At 35.8% G+C, this 18715-nt stretch overlaps 1 protein-coding gene across 6 annotated transcripts in view; it reads right to left on the bottom strand.

Annotated features, from left to right (window-relative positions):
• Positions 1–18715, bottom strand: part of CHD9 (chromodomain helicase DNA binding protein 9) — a 156464-nt gene that overhangs the window by 103953 nt on the left and 33796 nt on the right. For 5 of the 6 annotated variants that reach the window (XM_047078400.1, XM_047078402.1, XM_047078401.1 and 2 more), the window contains exon 2: positions 3925–4256. In XM_047078400.1, the coding sequence (XP_046934356.1) occupies positions 3925–4256 (332 nt within the window). Of the gene's footprint in view, positions 1–3924; positions 4257–5042; positions 5256–18715 lie in introns of those variants that run through there. The other variant, XM_047078405.1, reaches the window with a different exon arrangement.

Raw genomic sequence — 18715 nt, 5'->3', positions numbered from 1 at the left:
TTAACTAAAGAGAAAGGCTAGATCTAGCACCTAACATCTAACATACAGAAAGAATAACTATGGACGGCACAAAAAAGAAGACAAAGTTTAATCATGAAGGACTACTACTGATTAAAATTATGGGGCCACAAAACATTGTTAAGTATCAAAATCATTCTACCTATATCAGTCCAATAATCTGTAATCTGTAATATAAAGAAGTATCCTAATTGGCAACACATAAACATAATTTAAATGTCAAAACTACAAACCACAAATTTAAAAATGCTTCGATCAAATCATGTGATATTTTAAATTTTTTAAAAAGTTATTTCAGAGAGAGAGAGAGAGCGAGCAAGCACAGTAGGGGAGCAGAACGAGAGAGAGAGAGAAAGAGAGAGAGAGAGAGAGAGAGAGAATGAATATCCTAAGCAGGCTCCATGCTCAGGGCAGAGCCTGTCATGGGGCTTGATCCCGTGACCCTGAGATCATGACCTGAGCTGAAATCAAGAGTCAGATGCTCAACTGACTGAGCCACCCAGGTGCCCCAATTCATGTGATATTCTACCACACAATCTCAAATCACAAATAGAGCTGTAAGAAAATTCTACTTGAAGTCTTAGAATGAATTTATTTTATAATTTAACTTTCTACTGTTACTAAGCCATTAGTTATATTCCTGTGGTTTCAGTGAAGGATTAGTTTGCCATTTCTGTTTTTGATTTAACAAATCAAATTCATCCATTTGGTGCCATTTGATACTTAATCTTTCACTCATTTATCCATTCGACAAAATTCATTCTATTCCATTCATGGAACATCTATTACGCGCCTACTATTACTAAAAAAAATCTGATATTCTACATGAAAGGGAGCTTGTTAGAACCTGACTGCCAAGATCATGAACAACATTAAAATAGAAAAAGGTTGTTTCCTGCCCTACCTCACTCTTTATTTCACACCTGCCATTTCCATTTCAACTCACACTCTTCCACATAATAGTGTGGGCAACCCTTTCAAACTCCAGGCATATTTCAAACAAAATTTACCCCTCCTAAATGCTACTCTAGCTACTTGATAAGCAGAAGAAGCATGCTCATATGAAAACAGCCATTAGTAACCTATTACCCCTCTTAAAAATTAGCAACTGCTTTTGTTTGTCCATTTGATTTTTTTTTAAGTATATGTGCTACTAAATTGAGCACTCTCTGCTCGATTTTTTAACTGGTCTCATTTAACTGGTCTCAGAGCCTTAATAGAGAATCTAGGCAGGTGAGTGAAAGTTTAGGCTTGAAAGAAGGGGCATGGCTCATGGCCACACCCTTCTCCCTAAATAGCTACGGGCTATTTATGCTTTCAGAAAACAATAATGGCTAACATTTATTAAATTCCAGGTACTGCTCCATATGCTTTAAATGTTATTAAATTATTTCATTCTCAAAATAACACAATGAGGCAAATACTATCATTATCCCCTTTTCACACAAGAGGCAACTAAAGCTTGAGAAGTTCAGTATCTGTCCAGGGTCACACTGCTTATAGGTGACAAAACGGGAATTTGTACAAATGTTCCTGGCTCCAAAGTCAAAGAACTTAATCAAATTTGCCCACTGTGCACCAGCCTAACTCACAGAGGTGTGAAGATTAAATGAGACTCTACAAAAGTGCTCTGAAAAGGATACTTTTTTCCTTGTATTAAAAAATTCATCTACAAAAATTGCAGAAATAATAAAAAGGTTTCAAGCACACTAGCAAGCAAGCAGAAGCAAAACAATGACATGCATGGGTTATATAAACACCAATTCTGATTATATATCAACCATAACTTACTGTTTACAAATTTAGTTACTCTTAAAGTTTCTATTTCACACTGCTGGTGGTTAAGCTCCAGCACACATTCCCTTCAACTTCATCTGATATCTATCATTTGATATTAGCAACAGCTAATTTTCTCAAACTAATAGAAAAATAAAACTTTTTCAAGCAAATGTTTAATATATCATGAAATACTGTTAATTAAAATTATGCAACTAAACTACTTAAATGATGACTTCACACAGAAATTAAAAACTTGGCAAATTCAAAATTTAAATAGCAGCTTACTGGAAAGCACAGTAGTGAAAATATTTCAGCTGACTAGAACAGGTAAGCTTCCATTTCACTTACTTGGCTGCAACTTATAAATTCCTCTATCAAAAGGATGTTCTTATATTCTCAACAAGTTTTTCCCTAGTAACTCCTCAGTGTCTTGCCACGTACTTATCTTTTCAGAACAATTCTCACCTATTTTCTCAAGAATGCTATCTCTAAAAACAATTACTAAATTGATCAATGCTGTGCAGTATTAAAATCATTTAATAATCTATTTCTAACAAAAATATAAATACCCCAGGATAAGTCAAGCATTCTACTGTGATATGTTACTACTCCCTACCACATTACATTTTCCAAAAATCCATGTTTCTCTATTATAATTATTTCCTAATGTCCCCTTATGTACATTGCTTTTCTTGAACCAGATTTACTTCTTGTATCTTTTGCCTCTAAAAGATATTATTCCCTCCTAAATTTAAAGTTACTGTAACTTTTGAAGTTTCTTTACCAGTTTCTCTTGGTTTGTGCATTATTTTTTGAATGCCCTTCCAAATAGTACACCACTTTGCCTATGTATCTGTGTAAGTTAAAACTGAAAAACTTTAATTATACTAACTCTTAATGCATTGAACTATTAAATACAGGGTTTCCTATTTAAAACTAGAGAGAATATTGGAAAAATCAGATACTTTCATGCCCAAACCATTAAATATAAAAGGAGTAGAAATTTAACTTTCAAATTTCATTTTAGCTGTCTGCAAATAAAATGCAAAATCACAAATATTAATCACTGCTCTATCACGGCAAGAGAGCCCATGTTATTTAATGGTTGGGATGGAAAGGCATCAAGCCATAACAATATAATTCAGTTTGGTGACTGCATTTAAAATGCCGAGAATCAATGTCTTACAAATTTTTGTCAGTTTTCGGTATCTATACAGTGTATCAGTAATTTCTTACGCAAATGAAGATTTTCATAATAAACAAATTCTTTACTATGTACTCTTTTGTGTGGAAAAAAAGAAAACAGGTTGAACACCTTATCTAAAATTTCACATAAAGCCTTCAAAAATGACCAAATATTTCTGCAAAAATAACTCTAAACTGTTGGCCCTGGGTTATTTTTACCCTTGCATGCAAAAACTTGCATATAATACATATATTAACATTTATTACATTTTATTTTTGAAAATGTATTAGATAAGTCATCAGATAAAAACACTGAGCATTAATGTACCCTCCTAGAGCAATTCCTTATCCTTATAATTCTCTTGGAGCATTAATCCTCACCTGGCCTCTTTATTACATAAAGTAAATCAGAGAGAAAGTGAGGGAGTAAACCAGGGAGAGCTGAACACTGCTCATTGTTGATTTACGTGGTCTTGGTTTTCCTGCTATTCCATTTAGTCCAAAGTTGTGGGTTTTTGAGAAAATACTGTATTTCACGTTCCAATCTATAAGGTGCCCAATGAAGTACAACTAAGAAGTAAAGAAACCTGATAAAAATATTTCAGTGCACTTCCTACCAAGGAAGTGAATTTGGAACTGGCACAGCAATGGGTTTGGTTTTGTTTTCCTTTTTCTGTTCTATGTATGCAATGTTCTCCTATTTTAAATTTCTTTTACTAATATTAATATACAGAAAGCTATGTTCAGAGAAGATTAAAACGCAGTAAGTCTTAATTACTCAATTCATTCAAAAAGGAAATAAGGTACACATAGTATCTAACAACTTAAAACTTCAAAGTAGGAGTAAAATACATCACACGCAAATCAAAAGTAAAAGATGAGACAGACTGCACTTTGACAAAAAAATTCAAAGGAATTACATTGATTTCGAAACCAACTTACCCAATTTTTGTCTTCTCTTTCAACTTTGAACAAGTTTTTGTTTTTTTGCTCTCTTTGTCCTTTGGCTTGGATTTCATCCGTCTACCTTTCTTTTCCTCTTTTCCTTCAACTGAAGCACTAGGAAAGTTCTCAGGACTCATTACTCGTGGAATATTGCGTTCCCCACGTTCCTTTGCTTTTGCTATGGCCTCTGATATTATCCGATTAGCCTTTTCTTGCTTGCTTTCTGATTCCACCTTTTTTCTCTGTTTCTTCTCAGACATGATCCTCACCTGGGTATTCTGCAACTTAGTGTATGTCCCAGAACCGTCACTCTTCTTGGAAGATGGAGGCTAGAGAAATCAGAATACTTTTTACACAACATGCCAAAGTACAGCTAAACGATTAACATAAATATTTGAACATTTAAAGTTATGCTCAACGAAGTAAAATACGTGAGCCAACATGTGAGTGCTACAAACAAATGTAAAATTGTAACATTTTGCTGATCTAGAAATTAGTGTTGGTATATAAAAAAGCTCAACTACTGCTTTTAAAAACGGTTAAAGAAGGATAACGTAGATTCACTGATATTTTCACAGCATTCTTGATTAGTTAGCTGATTCAAATTTTGTCCTGTAAATATTCTGTACATTTGAAATAAAAGTCTTTTCTTTCCTTTTCACTCCAGAACTGTGGAATTTATTGATAAATTTAAAATAGCAATTTTGATTTAGAATACTCCTTATAGTTTATAATTATTTTTAGAAATACAAAGCTTCTCTGCTTTACAAGAAATTAGAACTAGAACCCAAAATCATTTAAATCATTTTTTAATGTGCAATCTACGCAGCAACATAGCTAGTTAGTAAACAGACATTCCCATACTTAAAATTAGAGAAAGTTTTAGTTTTTCCGTGAAAGAGTTAAATGTGGATTTTTTTTTCCTCTCTCTATATCATAATTATTTTGCTCAAGCAATTCTGGAAAAAAAAAACAAGTTTTACAGTTTTACGTTAAAATTATTAATATTTTAGCAATATCACAGGAAGCAGATCAACAGCATTTAAAAAAGAATATCCTCTTCAAACACGCATTCATCCACATATACTTAGATCACAGTTTTGTTATGTTCTTACCCGTAAACATGCCTCTGACTATAGCAAAGGAAAAAACCACCAGGAATTTCCAAACACATTTTCATGCTGATTCCAGTGTGCTTCACTGGATATCTTTTCTATACCTGCCTCATCAAAGGTTTCATAGCAGTGCTGCAGCACTGGGAAAGGAAGGAGGGTTTAGAACGCTCACTAAAATGCCACCTTAAGGCCTACAGGCTATAACAAATAACCAAGACTCGAGAAAACAGCAACAAGCTCAAGATGGCGATGCAGTACGACTCCCGCAGCAGCAGCCAGTAATAAGGAAGGTTATTCAATCCCATTAGCCTTTTAGCCCAAAGAACCCCTCCTCCTCCCACTCATTCAGGCTTTCACTTACCCTTCCTCTTGGCCTCTTCACTGAAGACATTTTTGGCGTCAGACAAAGGCTTGCCCTCTGCTTTTTCACCACCCCAGGCAGTGCTCAAGAAAAAAGCATTGAAAGAAGATTCCTAAATGGCCTATTTAGCAAGCTGCAACCAAGAGATGCACAACCCTCCACAAACACACATTGTGATTTATCAACACATTTCTGCCTTGGCAAGTTTATATCCACTGTTCATCCTATTTAGATATGAAAAAAGGCTATAAACCCCTCCTAAAAAGCTGGGTTTCCTCAATAGCTGTAAGCAGATAGCCAGATTCCAACAAAGCACAGAAAGAAATGAATGCACAAAGCATCAAAATGCATCAGCATGAATATTAGAGATGTCGTTAAAAATACTGACTCCTTCTGCGGAAGTAGGCCAGCAGATGGTGCTACCAGTTATTATTCCATTAGACTCTGCAATTTAACCCCCAATGGACTGTTCTTCCCTCCATGTAACACATTAACTCTCACTCTGCCATTTCCTGCAGTAAAGTTTTAGAAAATATACGTAAAAGCTGATTTTAGAAGAACATCTGAAAACTCAAACTGTGGTGAAATGGCTTTATGCAGCTATCAATATTAAAAAAAAAAAGAATCCAATGCAATTTTTACTGGAGAAAAATACTTTTCTCCAGGACACCATAAAATACTGGAACTAGGAGAACAGCTAAAGACCAGCAAGGGTTAAAGAGCAGGTCACACATAACAAGTGACTTCTCGTTAAGAAATTAGGTGAGTTCTCTTCGGATTCTTCTAACAAAAGCTAACACTGTGATTTTTAAAACAGACAAATGAGGCTATTTTCATTTAAATTCTAAAGAGAAGTTTAAGATTTTGAAAAGAACACACGGAGAGCTGCCTATATGCCCACAGAGAGCAAATAACAACACTTAAATTTTTTCCGTATTTAAACCTAGAAAAATATACTAATGAATATTTCTAACATCAAAAACACATGAAATTCCTGACCTTGACTCCTCATGTTCTATTTTAAATGAACTGCTGAGTTTTTCGGATTAAATTTTGGTTTTAGTCCCTTGCTAAAAATAAATAACAAGTCTTCCTGAATTTCAGCAATACAGCTTCTCTTTCTATAAAAAACTGAGGCTGAAATAATAAGAAATGCCCTTAAGTACCTAAAACAAAATTTTCACTGCTTTAAAATTCAAGTTTACTTCTTTCATTAATACCATTTTTTTTTTCAGTCGGTCTTGGCAAGTTATCTGATATTTCTATCAAAGAACAATTTTTGTTTTTTTCCCTTTTAAACCAAAGGTCTCAACACAGAGTAATATTATGTGACTGATCACGAATTAAGACCAACTGGAAGGCAGGGGAGGAAATTAAGGTTTACAGAACCAGGAAAGGCAAGGAGAGGATCTGACTGCTCTGAGGGGTCATCTACACAAAAATCACAATGACCAACAGTAAGGGCTTATTACTTACTGAGTGCTTACTAAGTTCAAGGCACTACTCTAAGCATCTTTCACCTAACAACTAACTTAATCCTGAACAATAGTAGGATAATAGTGATAATGGAAAGGAGAGGAGTAGCAAATGATAGATACATTCTTAGAGCAGTATCGCAAAAAGTAAGAACGACCTGAGAGCAAGCAAGAAAAATCATAATGGTAACAGTAATGGTAAGAGCTAACACTTATTTAATCCTTACTGTGTTCCAGGCACTACTCTTCATATTACACATATAGCAACTCCATTAATCTTCAAAACAACCCTGTGAGCCATGCACTTACAGCTGAGGATACTGAGGCATGAAGAAATAATTCCCTCCAGATCACACGGCTGCTGACTGATAAAGCAGGGATCAAAAGGCAAAGAACTCACTAGGAAAACCATACTCCTAACCACTATATGGTATCATATGTGGTTCAAATATCATAATTTACACAGATTAATCTGAATACAAAGAAACTAAGTGACTTTCTCAAAATTGCAGAGACACTAGTAATAAAGCTAGAATGAAATTAATTTTTCCCAGTGCCCTTTCCAAGATGTAGAGATCAACCAGATATGGGTGGGTGAAGAGCAGGAAGGATCAATGCTTGGCTTCTAGACCAAGGCTAGGTATGAGAAGGTAAAAGAAATAGGAAGTCTAGGCAAGAAAGGATGTGTAGATGTGTGTGGTTAAGTTTAAAAGCTCTAGTAACTGAAAATTTGAGACTGGATCCTCAGAGAGGGTAGGGTTGGAAAAGATGATGTCAATTCTCTCGCTGTTTTCTTTCAATATCCTTAACTCACTGACACTATCCTCAGAACCTAAGATGATTTCCAAAATATATCACTTCTCCCATTAAAGTTTTTCAACAGATTCTATTCCTTGACTCAAAATCCCAATTGTTTAACAATAAATCTTAACAGTGGACATAATAGAGAAGTCCATGATCATATATTTCTTCTGCTATTAGAATGCAGTATTTTAAAATGATATTCCCACAGAACATCAATTACTGAGGTGTTAAGTAACTGAACATTTTTAATGTAGGTCATTTCTCAATTCATACATATACACAAACATACAAAAGGATAGCTGATGTGCTTTTTTTAATGCCATACAGTCTTTCTCTTTTCCCTTATATAGGCACTCATCAAATTCTGTCAAGTCCACTTAATTATATTTTGTTCTATTTTCCTCCTCATCCCAACAGCTTTGCTGTATCAATTTCCCACTTGTTATGGTTACACTGTAGTTATACAGAAAAATATCTTCCTTATCTTTGGTGATGATGAAACATTAGGTCTGCAATCTACTCTCCAATTCTTTACAAAGTCAAAGAATTTCTTTGTATTTCACTTGTGATTCTTCTGTAAGTTTGTCATAGTTTCAAAATATTTTTTAACACAAGTTGTTTAAAAATAAAAAATAAAGGCAAAGATCTTGCTCTCACAAAATCCACATGGTAAAGGACAAAAAAACATACAAAAAGAAGGCACATATACTAATATCATATCTAAATGTTTATAAGACAAAGAAGTCATAGCAAAACATGAAGATGATCTCATATGTGATATATTATGCTGATAGCAACTGAAAGGGATATATGGAGCATCCTGTATATCATATTTCATACTGGGGAAATTCAAGGATTTACGGTATGAGTGTTTTTCAAACCACAGGTCATTACCTAATATCAACTCATGATATAAACTTAGTGGGTCCAGAGGAAATAGAACAGAATGAAAAAGTATGGCATATAGCCTTTATGAATGCTACATGCTACAAAATTTAAAAGTTTTCATACCACCTATTACATCTTTTTCCTTCCTGAGAGAAAGAAGCAAAAGAATTTGTTCAGAAATTAGAGGCATTAAAATCTGAGGGGTGGGGGAGTCAGATCTTTCCTCTCTTGATGGAATGATTTTCCCAAACACTCACCCAACCCACATTCCAATGGGAATTTGTCCATTTCAAATATTTTAGTTGTATATAAATAATTTAGATTATTGAATTACCAGTGTGTAGATGCGAGTGGAAATTATAAATTTCCAAAAAAGAAGGGGAGAATGGTCACATGGCTACTATGCATGTACTATAGAACATAGGCTCCTTTATTGGAGGAAATACATATATTTCTATTTCATGTATTTTTAAAACAGTATGAAGGAATAAAAGGTCTCAAATAATAAAACAGATACAATTCCTTACTAAGAATAAAACACAGAACAAGGAATTTTTCAACAACACAGGCAAAACTGCATTATAGCTAAAAATCTTCCAACCTTTCTCAGAAGAGAGGATTGTTAGGCTTCAGAACTGGGGGTCAGGGTGGATGGAGGTTCCAATGGAAGACTATATAAAATAGAATAGAGATAGCAAGTATTGAGCAAAAATGAATGTTATTGCCTTGAAACACAATGTAGAAATAACAGAAGAGAGCCAGTTAGGGAAACCCCAAAACACCAAGTTCAAGGAGTTGGTGGATGAAGAGGAGCTAATGAAGGAAAACAAAAAGAAACTACAAGAATGGAAAGTATTAGCAGAAGAGTGGTGTCCTGGAAGCCAAGAGATCTCAAGTTAAAAATTTTGCAGTCAAGGGGCACTTGGGTTAAGTATACCACTCTTTTTTTTTTTTTTTTAATGTTTTATTTTTGAGAGAGAGAGAGAGAGAGAGAGAGAGAGAGAGAGAGAGAGAGAATGAGCACGGGAGGGGCAGTGAAAGAGGGAGACCCAGAATGCGAAGCAGGGCCCAGGCTCTGAGCTGTCAGCAGAGTCCAATGCAGGGCTCAAACCCACAAACTGCAAGATCATGACCTGAGCCGAGTCTGGACGCCTAACCAACTGAGCCACCCAGGTGCCCCAAGCATCCAACTCTTGATTTCAGCTCAGGTCATGATCTCATGGTTTGTGAGTTCAAGCCTCATGTCAGGGTATGTGCTAACAGCACGGAGCCTGCTTGGGATTCTCTCTCTCCTCCTCTCTCTTTGCCCTTCTCCCCTCTCTTTGTCTCTCTCAAAATAAACATTAAAAAAATTCTGCTGTCAAAGGGAAAGTATAATATAGTAATTTGATATTATAAAGAATTTATAAGGCATTTTAGTTCTCTTAACTTGTTTATGATAAGCCAGTTTGCTAGTTATAATAATTATTTAAATATTCATATAAAACCAACATTCTAAAAATAAATTTAAAGTTAATTTTAGTATAATGTGTGTCAAACATTAATGTGATGACTTCTTTTGGTCTTTTTATTTATCATACACAACATTTTTTCCGCAAGCTACCGATAAAGAGTTGCTTTTAAAGAGAAATGGGGAAAAACTGACATAAAAGCAAATTATAATCTGTTAAAGTCTTTTTCTGAGTTTTACCCTTAAATCTGTTTTCAGAGTTTTTGATAGAAGTGAAGCAATTATTTTACTTTGCTTTTCCTCACATCTGTGAAGTGCCATGTTCACAAACTAAAAAAGGCCTACTCTTATCTTATGACTTATGTTAGTACCTACGTCTCCACTTTTAGCTAACCACAACATTCTTTTTTTAGTGTCATAAATCTTGCATTTTACATTGAAAAGGTAATACTATTAAAAGTATTGCCTTGGGGCGCCTGGGTGGCGCAGTCGGTTAAGCGTCCGACTTCAGCCAGGTCACGATCTCGCGGTCCGTGAGTTCGAGCCCCGCGTCAGGCTCTGGGCTGATGGCTCGGAGCCTGGAACCTGTTTCCGATTCTGTGTCTCCCTCTCTCTCTGCCCCTCCCCCGTTCATGCTCTGTCTCTCTCTGTCCCAAAAATAAATACACGTTGAAAAAAAAATAATAAAAAAAAAAATAAAAGTATTGCTTTTATTTTAATCATCCACATAGCAATTCAGGCAAATAGTACATATTCATAAAAGTTATTTTTTTTCTAAATAAAAATTTGTTTTGTGACTTACAGGAAACACAGAGAGAGAGGAACATGTTACAGGCTATCACGGGGGTGCATTCAGCAAAATCCAGAATGTGGGAAACTATAGACAAATGACTCCATCTCTTCCACAAAGGAACAAAATGAAGGGGAACCACAAATTTAAAAGAGATTTAAGGGGGCGCCTGGGTGGCTGAGTCAGTTAAGCATCCGACTTCGGCTCAGGTCATGATCTTGTGGTTCATGAGTGGCTCTGTGCTGACAGCTGGGAGCCTGGAGCCTGTTTCGGCTTCTGTGTCTCCCTCACTCTCTGCCCCTCCCCCACTCACACTCTGTCTCTGTCTCTCTCTCTCTCTCAAAAATAAATAAATTAAAAAATATTTAAAATAAATAAAAGAGATTCAGGCTAAATGACAAAAGAGAGAAAAAGAGACACTTAAAATACATATTAGCCAAATGTAATGAGTAGCCCTTGTTTTGATAGTGACATATAAAAAAAATTATGAAAATAAATTTATTATAGTAGGGAATTTTAACTTTGACCAGACATTTGATTACAGTTATTAGGTGTTAAACTGATTTTGCAATGGTGTTTTATTTTTGTTTTTTAAAATGTTTATCTATTATTTACTTTGAGAGAGTGAGTGAGCAGGAGAGGGGCAGAGAGAGAGAGGGAGACAGAGAATCCAAAGCAGGCTCCACACTGTCAGCACAGGGCCTGATGCGGGGCTTGAACCCATGTAACAGTGATATCATGACCTGAGCTGAAAGCAAGAGTCAGACACTTACCCAACTGAGCCACTCAGGTGCAGTGGTGTTTTAAAGACAAAAAAATTCTGCCTTTTAAATAATAATTTGAAATATTTACAGATGAAGTGATATGATTGAGATATGCTTCAAAATAATCCATGCAGGAGGTGGGAATGATAATTAGAGGATCGTACAGATAAAACAGTGCCCTATAAATTGATGGCTATTGTAGCTGGGTGATGCATAGTCTACTTTGGTGCACACTTGAAATGTTATATAATAAAGAAATTTAAAAAGTTATATTCAGGGAATAACAAGTAGCGTGGCATAACAAGAAAAGGAGGTGCGTGTAGAAGAATCATAAGCAACAAGGGCTGAAAGGTAATGGGTTAGATCATCAAAGGTGTTACAAGTTAATGCTAAAATATCTGGACTTTGTCTTTATGCTGAAGGAATGAGGTAATCAATAAATGATTACATACAGAGAAGTAAGGGGATCCAAGTTTTAGATTTAGGGTTGCTAAGTGGTTTCAATAAAAATACCTGAATACTTGATGAAAAAGTCTATTTATTTATGAAAAATTTATTTATAAAAAGGCCATTCATGATATGAAAACAAGTAATATTTAACTTTTATTTTATATTAGTGTGTACTCCTTTTTCAATGCTGTATTGTTTAAAAGTTCATCTTTTGTGGGGCACCTGGGCGGCTCCGTCAGTGAGGCCTCTGACTCTTGATTTTGGCTCAGGTCATGATTTCATGGTTCACGAGACTGAATCCCCCGTTGCGCTCTGAGCTGACAGCATGGAGCCTGCTTGGGATTCTCCCTTTCCCTCTCTCTCTCTGCCCTCCCCTGCTCGTGCTTTCTCTTTCTCAAAATATATAAATAAACTAAAAAAAAAAAAAAGGTTCATTTTCTTCCAGATAAATCAAAAAGTATATTTTAAAACCCTCACAGGGGCGCCTGGGTAGTGCAGTCGGTTAAGCGTCCGACTTCAGCCAGGTCACGATCTCGCGGTCCGTGAGTTCGAGCCCCGCGTCAGGCTCTGGGCTGATGGCTCGGAGCCTGGAGCCTGTTTCCGATTCTGTGTCTCCCTCTCTCTCTGCCCCTCCCCCGTTCATGCTCTGTCTCTCTCTGTCCCAAAAATAAATAAACGTTGAAAAAAATAAAATAAATAAATAAAATAAAAACCTCACCAAGTTTACTACTTCCTTAACATTAAATATACTAAATTCATCAGTCTATAAATTAGCCATGACACTACAAGCTATTCTCAACATAATGTTGTGATTAAGGCATTGGCTCTGAAGTCAGCCAGACCTGGGTTTTAGTCCCAGTTTCATCATTTACTTGGGCCTCTGCTTCCTCATCTGTAAAAGAGAAATATATCAGTATCTGCCTTGTGATACCAGGACTGTAGTGAGACCTAACAGATAATGTGCTTACTATGGTGCCTGGCAAACAAATACTCAGAGACTTCCGACATTACCATCATTACTACTGTAATGTGACACTCTGCCTACCTCAGCGTATCAATCATATCAGATATGTGATGTCAGTATACCTTATCACTTACTAGGGATGTTGCTTCGATTCCTTGGTTAAAGTGGTACCTACCATGATTCTCTACTATAAACCTGTCCTTTTAGAATTAATATGTATCTTATTACTATACAAGACTATACAAATACCTTATTTCTCATATACATTTGCCCAGTAATTTTAACATGCATTGATGGTTCCTGCCTGTAACAATTATTATGGTATTTGCCTAATGCAAATTTTCTATTGTTATCATTCTTCCCACATTTTCAATTGGAATTCTACTGTAAATAAAAGCTGTCTCTTCTATTTACTCATTCAATTATTTATATATAGTATACACTATATATTGTATAAACTCATGGGTATTTATTTTATTCTATGGATTATAATCTGGTACTATGATTATTTATTTGTTGTTTAAATTGTCCCAGCTTTGGCCATTTAGGGGACGTTTGGCCATTTCCAGACAACAATTCAAAACATCACATCAATAAAAAAAATTAAAATATTATATATAAATATCACTTTGGTAAATAATATTAACTTCCCATAGCACCTTTTCTAAAATGCTTCTTGGGGAGTATTTTTTCTTTTTAATGTTTATTTATTTTTGAGAGAGAGAGAAGAGAAAGAGAGAGAAAGTGAGAGAAGGGCAGACAGAGAGGGAGACGCAGAATCTGAAGCAGGCTCTGAGCTGTCAGCACAGAGCCTGACAAGGGGCTCGAATCCACCAACTGTGAGATCATGACCTGAGCTGAAGTCAGATGCTTAAATGACTGAGTCACCCAGGCACCACAGGAAAAAAATTTTTGAAGATGTTTAAATGTGTTAATTCACAACCATTTTCCAGCCCAAAAGTTTCCATAATTTCTGGTGTATTTTCTTATTTCATTTCACAATATTCCTATGTGGTTAAAAATAAAATCAAATATTATTTCTAACTTCGCAGATGAAAGAGGTCAGGCACAGATGAGACAAGTACCTAACACAATGACACAACAGCAGAGTTCAACTCTTAAAAAACAAAATCATTTTCCTAAGTATTGCCATTGCCTACCATTCCCATACAGGTGACTATTGATCCAAAGTTCATAGAGCATTAAATTTATGATACTCTATTAGGAATCAGTAACCTCTCCAAAACAGTTTATCAAGTTGCCATCATTGGGTTTTCTTTCCCCCCAGACTAAGAGAGAAACTGGAGTGTGGCAATGGCACTCTGACAGAACCCAAAGGTGAAGTGCACTCTTACAGCCTCGACAGACAGGTCCTGATAGAGTGGGAGGGCAATAGTGTAAGCAAATTAACCAAGCAGTTGCATAATTGGCTTGATATCACTAACATCACACTCGCAATTCTCTTGGCAGTGTTTCCAAACGAACTGATAAAATAAATACCGAGGAAAAAACCTCTTTCAAGTCTTTTAAAGGAGGCATTGAGAATCAGTTATGTTGAAAGACAACTTATTTTTTCCATACAATGCATTATGAAAAACCAATTTTGATTTTCAGAATTCTGAGATAATTTCTAAAAACCTCTTAGAATAATCAAGCGATTATTAACAAACATAAATGACATTAAGAGGAGGGGAAAATAAATACATTTGCAAGAAGACAAAATAAGGCATGTAAACTTGATATGCAGTTGTAGGCAAAAGAAATACAATTTTACTAGATAATGAAGAGTAGCCATAAAAAGTCAAAAGCATTTCAAAAATCACAAAATGTATGTAATTGTCCCATATTAGAATTTCATCTTGCATAATGCAAAGACAGTAATGAAAGAAACCGCATCTCTGGATATACTTCTAGCCACAAGAAAAAAATTATTTGTGGAAACAGAAGTGATGAGAACCATATACGGATGTTAAATATGCCCTTTTGGTGTTTATGACAGTCTAGGCATGGCAGTTGTGTGTCACTGACTTTATAAAGATAGAACTTTTAAAGTTAAAGGAAGAAAAAAAGTATCATCATATGACCAGAAACTAAAAAAGGATGGACAGATCAGTAAGGTAGGAAATGTAGTACCTGGAGTCAGGAGACTTGAAAACAAAATTTACAATGAGAAATTATTCTAGGGGGGAAAAAAACAAAAAACAAAAAACAAAACTGTCTCTAAAAACACTGGTTGCAGCCATACAGGTTTCAGAGAGGCAGAGCACAAAAGATAGAATTAGTAACAGCATGAGAGGCACTGACCTGTAAGAACAGTGCTGTGAAGGCCACAGTGATTTAAGGTTTGATAAATGACGAAGGACAATTAAAAATGCTCCCCTGACTGTTTTGAAAAACAGCTAGGATCTTGAGGGTACAGCGTGTGAGGGGTGGGATGGATGGGAAAGGAAGGGTAGGGAAGGAGGCAAAACATGATAGAGAACATCATTCAGATAGTAAAGAGTGTAACCCTGATGCTGAGTCTGAACCTGGTGCAGTCATGCTACATTTAAGAATAGAAAGAAGCAAACCTAATCCTGTCAGGTGAGACCTTCCAAAATTTATCAAACAGATTCTATTTCCTCAGCTTGCACTAAACCCCTCCAAATGAATATTTTCAGTTTAAATTTGTGAACTGGTGCCATCTGGTCAATCTCCTGGGTTCCTACTGGCCTTTCATTTCAGCTTAATCTCTCTTCAGCCACCCTACCATTAGTTCTTAATTAGCCTCCCTCTTAATGTATACCCAAAAATACTGATTAAAAAAAAAATCTTATGAGGCTGAATCTATAAATGGGCATGCTTGCACACATACACAAAACAACTACTTAAGTAAAAAATAAGTGGTACATGCCTTAACAGCAGCTCATGTGAAAAATACCAGGGAATTTTAGCTCACTGTAAGCTAAATAAGTGTATGGTGTAATGAGCTTGCCAAAAAAGCAAATTCAATCTTAGACTGCACAAACAAAAATGTGGTATAACGAACAAGATAATTACAGTATACTCTAGTTTCACCAAGAGAAGTGTATTCTGTCTTGGGTTTAAAAGGAACATGAGCTACATCACTCATACAAGATATATTATTTGAGTACATACTACCTGCCAGACATTGTTATATGTGCTGGGAATAAAAGAGTAAATAAACAAGATGACAAAGTTCCTGTTCTAATATAGCTAAGATTTTAGAGAAGGAGTGAAGAAAATAGGGAAAACATCAGGTAAAGGTAAAGGCTACACAGAGAATGAAAATAGGATGATGTGATTCGAAGTGGTAGGGTAATGATTTTAGAATGGATTCAGGAAAGGTATAACTGAGGAGGCCATTTAGACTGAAATCTGAATGAAAAGAAAGACTAGCCAAACTAAGATCAGAGGAAAGATGAATCAGAAATCACCTTAAGCAGGTCTGAGAAAATAGCTACAAAGCAAAATGAACAACATACTGGTTTTATGTCCTCATAAGTTTCCCTATTGAATAACATTTGTACTAGCCATACTGTACTTCCCAGTGATCATCTAGAAACTATCGCATAGAAAGGAGTACTCTTGCACCACAATTCCTCTTCAGATCTTATCTGTTCAGGTCCTACATTTTAAAGCTGATTTCCTTCTAATAACAAGCCAACACTATTCTCGATGGTCTTACTGTCTAAGACAGTGTTTTTTGAACTGTGAGCTGAAATCTCATTTTGAGCCATTAATTCAGTAGATAGTCATTAACATTCTTTATAAGTGAAGTAGACCAGAGTTTTGTAAAATGTTTGTTACATCTTAAAACGCACACACTGCTACAAATATATATTCACAAACAGACACTTCTATACTGGGTCCCAGTCAAAAAAGTTTGTTAAAAGAGGTTAACAAATGCTTCAATTTCATTCCATAGGAAAATTCAACCCAGACTATTATTTTGGTCTATCCCATTTTGGAGGTGTTGACTAACTGAATCAAAGAAACAAAATCCTAAACATACACTAGTAAGTAAGCTCTATAGAACTGGGACTATGTCTATATCTACCTGGAGACGAACACACTATATATCACACAGAAAAAAAACATCTGATGAATAAATGAATGAGCAAAGGTTGAATAAAGTTCCAAAAAGCTTACTTTTCTAACAACAGTAAGTATGCTTTTAAAGTAAAGAATTTGGCCTTGCCCAAAGAGAGGTTTGGTCTCTGCCCTCAGCTTCTGGGAGATAACTTATGTCATACCTGATAGGAATGTCTTTGTTTAAGGCCAGGAGCTGTCCATCTTAGATCATATGGTGGGGCTGGCCATACCAGAAAGACCAATCACGTGATTTAGGGTGAGGGGCTTTGAGTCATCTATTATTTGAGTCATCTATTATTAGTTAACTTGGAGGCTGAGATCAACCATGTGGGCAATCAATCATGTCTACTTAATGGAGCTCCAATAAAAACTCTGACACTGACATTCAGGTGAGTTTCTCTGGGGGACAATACTCTGCCTAACATCACATATCAATGCTGGGACCTGACTCCATGGGGAAAGCTTTGTGTTCAAAACCTTCCAAGATAGCTCTATGTGTCTCTTTCTGTGGCTAATTTTAACCTGTAATCTACCCCATAATAAACCATAACCACAAGTATAATAGCTTTCTGTGAGTTCTGTAAGTACTGCTAACATATTATTAAGACTAAGGGTAGCTTTGGGAACCCCCAGAATTTGCAGCTAGTGTCAGAAGAGAGGACAGTTTGGGGATTGTGTTAATTTTGCAGTGTGACTAACTCCTGAGTAATACTATTCAATGAAAAAACAAGTTTGATGAACAAGTAAAGAGATCTTGATCTGAAAAGTATCTTCAAATGTTAGCTTCAATTAAAAAGATTTGCAAAATATTTGTAAGACTCATAAAAGCATGAAAACTAAGATTGGTAAAGATTTCATTCTACCTAAGGCTTATCTATAGGAAATCTGAGCTAAGAAAAGTACTTCCCTAAATATCCCTATACAAAAGTCTAAAAAAAAAGTCTGTACACAGCAAAACATACATGTAACCAGAAACTGGGTAGAGGATACCCTGGATCTCTCTGAATTATTTTTTACAACTGAATGCAAATCTGACATTATCTTAAAATAAAAAGTTTAATTTATAAAAAAGGGAGCTAGGCCTTTCCTAAGCTCGGAGACCCTCTCTTGCTGGCCTTGAAGAAATGAGCTTCAATGAGGTCTACAGCTGCAAGGAAATGAATTCTGCCAACAACCCTGTGAGCCTAGAAAAGAACCCTGAGTCACAGGTGAGATCACAGCCCCAATGCACATGGAGGTTACAGTTTTGGGAGACCCTGAGCAGAGCACCCACATAAGCTGTGCCCGCCCACTTGATCCAAGAAACTATGAGATAATAAATGGGTGCTATTTTAAGCCACTAATGTGTGGCTAACTTGTAACTAGACAGCATAACTAATACATTCATATACCCTACGATTGAACAATGTCATTCCTAGATACATAAGAGAAATACATATAAAGTTTAATAACCAACAAAACTGATCTATGAGTTCTATGTCAGAATGGTGATCACTCTTAGGGGGAGGGCAAGTAGTGACTCAAAGGAGGTCTGAGGAGGCTTCTATGATTGTGATAATATTCTATTTCTTGATCTGGATATTGGCTACGCAGAGGACGTTTACTCTCTGAAAATCTATCTAACTGTTCACT

This window comes from Lynx rufus, unplaced genomic scaffold, assembly GCF_022079265.1.
Source record: "Lynx rufus isolate CCGP_SWC_20201006 ecotype Redwood Valley unplaced genomic scaffold, mLynRuf1.p SCAF_16, whole genome shotgun sequence".
Taxonomy (NCBI): Eukaryota; Metazoa; Chordata; class Mammalia; order Carnivora; family Felidae; genus Lynx; species Lynx rufus.
Note: the sequence above shows the minus strand (reverse complement) of the source record. Positions and strands in the feature narration are given on the sequence as shown.